Source organism: Aphanomyces astaci, assembly GCF_000520075.1.
Source record: "Aphanomyces astaci strain APO3 unplaced genomic scaffold supercont1.3, whole genome shotgun sequence".
NCBI lineage: Eukaryota > Oomycota > Saprolegniomycetes > Saprolegniales > Verrucalvaceae > Aphanomyces > Aphanomyces astaci.
In genome coordinates, this window is record NW_009798266.1 from 1498526 (window position 1) to 1507076 (window position 8551).

General features: G+C 50.9%; 3 protein-coding genes across 3 annotated transcripts; 2 read left to right on the forward strand and 1 right to left on the reverse strand.

Annotated features, from left to right (window-relative positions):
• Nucleotides 1–409: 409 nt before the first annotated feature.
• H257_02100 (hypothetical protein) lies at nucleotides 410–1322 on the reverse strand (the record flags this gene model as incomplete). The annotated part of the gene is made up of 1 exon (XM_009825599.1): nucleotides 410–1322. A coding segment is annotated over one exon (769 nt), but the record flags the coding sequence as incomplete, so codon positions are not given.
• Nucleotides 1323–3403: 2081 nt separating this feature from the next.
• Nucleotides 3404–4135, forward strand: H257_02101 (pleiotropic drug resistance protein 3; the record flags this gene model as incomplete). The annotated part of the gene is made up of 1 exon (XM_009825600.1): nucleotides 3404–4135. The coding sequence occupies one exon, from the start codon at nucleotides 3404–3406 to the stop codon at nucleotides 4133–4135; it is 732 nt and encodes a 243-aa protein (XP_009823902.1).
• A 23-nt stretch (nucleotides 4136–4158) lies between these two features.
• On the forward strand, nucleotides 4159–7455 carry H257_02102 (hypothetical protein; the record flags this gene model as incomplete). The annotated part of the gene is made up of 2 exons (XM_009825601.1): nucleotides 4159–6866; nucleotides 6918–7455. 2 exons carry the CDS (start codon nucleotides 4159–4161, stop codon nucleotides 7453–7455), a joined length of 3246 nt encoding a protein of 1081 aa, XP_009823903.1.
• Nucleotides 7456–8551: the final 1096 nt, after the last annotated feature.

The window sequence follows — 8551 nt, forward strand, 5'->3', positions numbered from 1 at the left end:
GAGGTTTTGATTTAAGTTTAAGATGCTCATATTATGCTATTCGGATAGCCCACACTTTCCTTGTTCTTCGGATAGCTTTACTTTATCCTAATTCAGATTGGCTGGAGAAAAAACTGGACTTTTCGAAATACGAACACTTATTATTGGACAGAGGTAGTATTCTCCATGTCGCTCCAGTTTAGAATAAACACAACAATAATATTAATCCCAGCAAACGTTTCGTGAAGAGATCTTCAGTGCCACTAATGTTAGAACATGTTCTCCATGTTAATATAGTTTGTCAATGATGCAAGAGATTGCAACGAGCATACAAACGTACATATCTTCCACTGACAGAATGGCTTTGCGTGCTTCAATATCGCGAATCATACCGCGCTATTCAGGTGCTGCTCCATAATGGTTACAGTACTCCCGAGTATTTATCAAGTTAACTAAAACACATTACGTACTACACGAGCGAGTTTGGCGTTCCATAACCAAGTCGGTTGTATGCTCAACTAAGTGGGTTGGATGTTGGCGATGTCGCTTTCATTATGGCATGCGCATGTTTGACTTATTTCGGCAAGTACGGTTCAATGAAGTTACGAATAGCGCTGGCGCGTTCATAGATACCTGGTTCGCCGTGTACACCACAGCTAAAGCCCCAGCTGGACACCCCCACCAAGCGCGCGGTACCGTTTTCTTCGATGGTCAACGGTCCCCCCGAGTCGCCGGTACACGCGTCTTCTCCTTCCACGCCTCCAGCACTCAGTGTCGTATCGGCCAATGGAAAGGACAACGCAGCCGAGGCCGCGGTGTTGCTCCAGGTCGTGACGTTGACCTCCTTGAGCACTTGCGGTTGGAAGCCACGATTCGTGACGAGTCCCCAGCCGCGCACCCAAGTGAGCACGCCCGCCGGAACGAATTCAAACGACACCGCCACAGGTTGGATGGTCGTGATGTTGCGGTCCAAGATTGCGATGCCCACGTCGGTGGGTTTGCGGTGTTTGATTTCCTGGATGATATTGGCCAGTTCTCCGTCGGCAAAACCGGTTAAATAGTGCGTGCCCACGACCACGACACGTAGTTTACCAGTCAAACAATGCGCCGCTGTCAAAACGACATTGGGGGCGATCAAACTGCCGCCGCACGTGGTATTAGCATCGCGTGACTTCTTGAGCCCAGCCACATAACGGTGCTTGCCGAATTGGGCTTCCTGGCCCCCGAGGATTTCGAAACCGTCGTCAGGGGCCTCATCGCCCCAAACGACTTCGGCTGGGACAATGTGGTCTTGAGCCAAGGCAGCGGCGGCCACGGTGAATGCGAGGAGTGCGTACTTCATGATGGAAATTGGAAAATGAATGGTCTTTCACCTAACAGTAAAGTACGGTAAAGTCAATCCAATCTTTAACGTCAGACTGTGATTGCACTACCAACTACGTAGTACTAGTGTAGTACCAAGGTTAAACATATGGATTGTTGGGATGCATACAACATACATACCACTCACGCACCTCTTGTCATTAAGTCAACTTCGGCGCGTCATAAATATCCAACAGCGTGGTCGACATTCTTGCCAGAAAAACCCGCTACAGTACTGCGTCGCACTTTCAAAGGATGAAGGATCCACATTAACAGCCTCCTATATTCTACTACCGGTAATCGTATTATCCAACTACTAGTAACGTTATATAAAATCAATCACAACCATTATGTAAAGGAACACTTGCCGTGATACCCTGCGCAACATACGATCGTACTATCCGCATACGCTTGCTCCTTCGTGGTTACAGTAATTCATCGTTTGAAAGTGCGATACAGTAGGGTGATTTTGCAAATATTGACTGTGAAATCCTTGTGAAAATTGCGATTGATAATGTTTGTACCTCTCACGTGGAAATTCAACAAAAGAAATATCGAATACGAATTTTTGACAAGGAAATACTACCGTTCCGAAATTCTGTTTCGTTTCAACTTTGCCTTCACAAACTTTGTCAATTTTGATGGATTTCAATGAAATTTGTACCAATCGAAAGCTTGGTATATTGGCTTTCTCGTGATATCGTTGAAATTGCTAAATTATTTGCATAAAATTTAGCTTTCATCAATAGAAATATGCCAGTCACCCTAAAAACGAGATACTGTACAGTAGTATTTCGGAAGCTAGTACCAGTAAGGTAGTGCATATATCCAATCAGATTCCTCGAGCTTGGCGTAAACATCACTGATTGGTAGTGATAATATTCATGACAGTAATTGTATTACCACTCCGTTGAGTGGTCGGTCATTCCTACTATAGTAGTACTCCCACGAAGCAGGAATGTTGGCATGGAGGCTTTGACTTTCGCCATGAATCCATCGAAGCGACCACAATTCTGCTCTGCAGCACGGCAGTACTGTCTGTATACACTGTACTTGCAGTCAGACGATGAATCGTTGTTTCAATTCGTTCAATTGCTCGTGTTATTTGCCTGCAGATTTCCATGCGGCAACGGAGTGACGTGCTTTAGCAGTTTCGTCGAGCATTTCAGATTACGCATGACATCCAAGAGGAGGTAATGCATTAAAAACTATTACTAGTACACCTTTTATCGGTTATTTTCGTCGATGACAATCAATGTAACTTTTACATTATAGATGTCGACGTGAATCGCCTGCAGCGTTACATGTTGCCGCTCGAATACTTCTACGGCCGCGGAGAACATGAAAGACATGGAAGTTGGAGCCTGATCGACCAACAATTGCATTTTACGTCGAAAGTCAGATTGATTTACATTTTTTATTGAAATATATGGATTCCACCCCGAAATATATTGAGCCACTCGCTGAATTGAGCTCATACACAGTGACACATAAGGAACATCGCTTGAAATATACTGCAATCTTCTTGGTTGCAGGCGAAATATAACGAATATACAACGAACGAATTGGAACCGCCACGAATTGTTTGTTTATTTCGCGAAAAAGTATGGTGACGTCCTGAAAAAAGGTGTACGTCTAGTACACTGTAATACTAGTACTACTGTATATCGTGCTGTCCAGGCCTACTTTTACTGTTAAGGTGATGCACATGAATCATCTCGTTAAGCTCGTACTGTACGTCAATCGCACAGATCTTTATCACTGCAATACTACTACCGCTCGAGAACAGTGATGCCCCAACAACTCTCAACAAGTGTGTGCTACTCCTGAGTACTAGTAACGTAACGGGGACTATCCGTAGTATTGTACGTGTTGCTTGAATTTTGCATCGGACCGATACATTTATGTATAAAGGAATCGACCGAAGATCCGCTACCAATCATCGTCCGTCGCAATGACTCGACTGATCCCATGATTCGCCACGTTTTTGAAGGGACGTGTAGGGACACCGATTTCAAACACCGTTATAATTCGATTTGCTCTTGTGCAGCGACACTAAACCATGATCTCAGCCAGTGGATTCCTGGCCAATGGCTCGGACACGTTCCACGCTACCACGTCCCGCACGGTCGAGGCTGCATTGGGCCACGAGCTGCCACAACTTGAAATTCGCTTCCACGACTTGTCCATCTCCGCCGAGCTCGTGCTGGCGTCCAAGCAAGGCAAACACGATCTGCCGACACTTTGGAACCATGCCAAGAAGTCGTTCGTGGGTCTCTGCAACCGAAAACACAGCGTGACCAAGGATATTGTGCACCCGGTCACAGGAGTGCTCAAACCTAGCACCATGACCCTGGTGCTGGGCCAGCCTGGTTCGGGCAAGTCATCGTTCATGCAAGCGTTGGCAGGCATATTTCCCGTCACAAAATCGTCTACGGTCCAAGGCACCATCACCTACAACGGCCTCACCAAGGCTGAATTGCAGCATCGCCTGCCGCAGTTTATCGCGTACACGGGCCAACGTGACCACCACTACCACACTCTGAGTGTGCACGAAACGCTGGCCTTTGCCCATCAATGCCACGGCGGCGCCGTCGTGCCACGTCATGTGCTGGACGCCCTTGTGCATGGCACATCTGACGAAAACGCCGACGCTGTCCGCGTGCTTCAAGCGCTCTACGCGGTGTACCCGGACGTGGTGGTGCAACAATTGGGTTTGACCAACTGCAAAGACACGGTCGTGGGCAACGTGATGCTTCGGGGGGGGTGTCTGGGGGCGAGAGGAAGCGCGTGACCGTGGGCGAAATGGAGTTTGGCATGAAACCCGTGTCCCTGCTCGATGAAATCAGCACCGGGCTCGACTCGGCTGCGACGTTTGACATCATCAAAGCCCAGCAAAGCGCGGCTCGCCATTTGAAGAAGACGATTGTCGTAGCCTTGCTCCAGCCAGCGCCTGAAGTGTTTGACCTGTTCGACGACGTGATTCTGTTCAACCAAGGTTATATCATGTACCACGGCCGTGGATTGGATGCAGTGGGGTACTTTGAAGCGATGGGGTTCACGTGTCCACCCTACCGCGACGTAGCCGACTTCCTGCTCGACTTGGGCACCACGCAACAAGACCAATACTTGGCAGTTGGAGATGGCGCCACTGTTCCCTGCTTGCCCAGTGAATTCGCATCCTTGTTCCAACAGTCTGCCATGCATCAAGCCATGGTTGACTGCGCGAAGGGCCCCGCCAGTCCGCAACTGCTGGCGGACACGTCGAGCTACATGCAGCAAACCCCCGCGTTTCACAATTCGTTTGGCAAGAGTGTGACCCATCTCATCAAGCGGCAACTCACCGTGGTGCTGCGGAACCGAGTGTTCATCATTTCCCGTGTCATGATGACGTTGACCATGGGGTTGTTGTACGGAAGCAGCTTTTACCAGGTGGACCCGCAGCTGCCCCAGGTGGTCATCGGGGTCACGTTTCAGTCGCTCCAGTTCTTCATCGTATCGCAAATTCCCAACCTACCTGCGATCTTGGACAACCGCCACATATTTTACAAGCAGCGCGACGCCAACTTTTTCAGCACGCTCAGCTTTGTGGTGGCGTACTCGGTGTCGCAGATCCCCTTCGCCACCTTGGAGACGCTCGTGTTTGGCAACATCATGTACTGGGTGTCTGGATTTGTGATGGACGCGACGGCGTATGTGACGTACATGTGCATGCTGTTCCTTGTGAGCTTTGCATTTTCTGCGTGGTTCTTCTTCGTTGGCAGCGCCTCGCCCGACTTGCACGTGGCAAAGCCGCTGGCCATGATGTCCGTGGTTGTGTTCATCTTGTTTGGCGGGTTCGTCATTGTCGAAAAGGACATCCCCGTGTACTTTATCTGGCTGTTCTGGATCAACCCCGTGGCGTGGGTCATGCGGGCGCTGGCCATCAACCAGTACACGGCCCCGGTGTTTCAGAATGACACGTTTGACGGCTTCAACTACATACTTGCGCTCAACCAAACCATGGGCGACTTCCAGCTGCGTCTTTTCGACTTTCCCACCGACACCAACTGGATTAGCTACGCCATGGCGTTCATGTTGACGTGCTACGTCCTCTTAACGTTCCTGAGCTGTGTCGTGCTCGAGGCCAAACGATACCATGCCCACGAACATGTCCATGCGCCTGCCGCCCTCGAAACGGACACTGTCGACGGTTATGTGAGCACGCCACCGACGCCACACACCACCGATTCGATTTCCAAGGATTTGTCGGCTGCCGTGGAAGTGGTAGTGCCAGTGACTGTGGCATTCCAAAACTTGGGCTACGTCGTCCCCAACCCCAAGAAGGGCGAGTCGGATCTGCACTTGCTGACCAACGTGACGGGGTATGCGCTGCCGGGTACGATCACGGCGCTCATGGGTTCGACTGGCGCAGGGAAGACTACTCTGATGGACGTGATCGCCGGGCGAAAGACTGAAGGCACGACCACCGGCGACATATTGCTCAACGGGTACCCCGCGACGGATTTGGCCATGCAGCAGTGCACGGGGTACTGCGAGCAAATGGACATCCACAGCGAGAGCGCCACATTCCGAGAAGCACTGACGTTCAGCGCGCTCCTCCGTCAACCCAGAGACGTCTCCGAAACCTCCAAGCTCGCCTTTGTCGAGGACTGTTTAGCTATGCTCGAATTGACCCACCTCGGCGACTCCATCATCCGGGGAAGTTCCGTGGAGCAGATGAAAAGGCTCACGATTGGCGTCGAGCTGGCGGCGGCCCCGAGTGTGCTCTTTCTGGACGAACCGACCAGTGGGTTAGACGCTCGGTCGGCCAAGATCGTCATGACTGGTATCCGAAAGATCGCGTCCACGGGGCGAACGGTCGTGTGTACGATCCACCAGCCGTCCGCCGAAGTGTTTGACATGTTTGACAGCTTGCTGCTGCTCCAACGAGGCGGCCAAACCGTGTTTTTTGGCGATTTGGGGTCGAAAGCAACCAACTTGATCGAGTATTTCTCTCGCGTACAGCCGGCATTGTCGCCGCTTGTCGCTGGTGTGAATCCGGCCACGTGGATGCTCGAGTGTATCGGGGCGGGGATGGAAGTCAAGTCCCACGACGCCACGCCCGACATGGACTTTGTAAAGATATTCCAAGCAAGTCCAGAATTTCAAACCCTCACCACCAGGGTGGCCAAGGTCGCGTTCCCGTCCAGCGAATTAGCCGAGCTCAAATACGCCAAGAAACGCGCGGCGCCGTCCGCCACGCAATGCCGGCTTCGTATTCAGCGCTTTTTGCGCATGTATTGGCGCACGGCGTCATACAATTGGACGCGGCTCATGATTTCGATCGTCCTCGCAGTGTTGTTTGGCAGTGTGTTTTGCAAGATCAACTTCAACACATTTGCCGGCGCCAACGGCGGCGCGGGCATGATCTTCATCACCGCCGTGTTCCTGAGCCTGGTCTCGTTCAACAGCGTGCTCCCTCTGGCCACCGAAGAGCGCGAGTCGTTCTACCGCGAACGCGCGGCCCAAACGTACAGCGCCGTGTAGTACTTTGTCGGGGCCACGGTGGTAGAGCTGCCCTATGTATTTTTGAGCTCGTTCGTGTTCACAGCCATCTTTTACCCATTTGTGGGGTTCGAAGGCACGTTCGGGGATGCCGTCTTCTACGGGCTCAATCTGAGCTTGATGGTGCTGCTGAACGTGTACATGGGGCAGCTCACAGCGTACGCCGCGCCGCGGGTCGAAGTCGCCACGCTCCTGGGTATCCTCATCAACTCGATTTTTTTCCTCTTCATGGGCTTCAATCCCCCCGCCAGCTCGATTCCCGCCGGCTACCGGTGGCTGTACCACATCACGCCCCAAAAGTACAGTTTGGCGGCCATGACCGCGTCGGTGTTGGCCAAATGTGACGACGGCCAGGGCATGGGCTGCGGCGCCATCCACGACTTTCCCCCGTTCATCTTGAAACAACTGGGCAAACCCCACGCCACCATGAAAGATTTTATCGAGCTCGTGTTCGAAATGAAGTACGACGACGCGGTCGGTAACTCGCTGGTGGTCGTGGCGTTCATCGTGTTTTTCAGAGTCTTGGCGCTGCTTGCCCTCACAAAGATCAATCACCAAAAGAAGTAAATAACAGCCATCCATTTATTAATCTATAGTTCACGTTCGAATGGAATGGAGCAAGCAGCCAACACAACAATCAAATAAGGAGACGTCTGAGCTGGATTCTGCACAATGTGAAAGGATAGATGCGATAAGTGTGAAGTCATCGTTGTTTCGTACAGTTTTCATACAGTTTTCATACAGTAGACGTAGAAATCGTTGACAAACACAGTGTAGAAGGCATTAATCGGGAGATTTCGCAAATCAATCGGTGTTCGTGTCCGTGCGAAAAATTGCACAGACTCTCCCACGAACATGGATCAAATTTAGACAATTTCGCAATATGAATAAATTTCCGCGTCCGCTACCATCGATACCAGCAATACAGTTGTCGTCTTCATGGTGGTCGCGTGCAAATCCAAGAATGACCTTTCACTTGATACCAACCCACCCATCATCAACTGGCGAGTCACTTGATTCATATCACGTGATGGACTTGGACCCCGACCTAGCGACTAGTGTCTCGAGGACGTCGATGGATTCTGCGGGTGTGGTGCAGGGGGTGGGGTGCCCAGCAGTTGGGTCGCAATGGACAGCATCTCGTCTACACGACAGTATCTACTTTTCTTTTATGGCGCCACGAATGTCACGAATGTACTATTTCAAGACATGTTACGAATCAATGCAACAGTCGTGGCAGTCGACAGCGAGTGCGCGTTACAGCAACAACAACAGCAAGAGCGTTTAACGAACGGAAAGTCAAACTAGAAGGTATATGTAGTATTTAGGGTTATTTCGGGGTATATACGTGGCAGTGCGCGCTTGAAGGAAGCGGACTTCGTAAATTCTACAAAGTAGGTTTATACGAATTTTTTTTGACACGACACGAGGAAAAAGTAGCAAGTACTATCAATGAAGGAGTACCAAGTAGCTCCAGTAATTGATTGGGTTAGATCTTGTCGCTTTCTAGTTAGCAATGGTGTCATCCCCAGCAGCCTCGTAACGATGGTGATGGTGATGATGGTGGTGTCCCCCGCCTCCCCAATAACCACCGCCACCTCCACCCCCCCAATAGCCCCCGCCCCAACGCCACTCCTTGGCGCTCTCGGCCGCTCGTAGATCC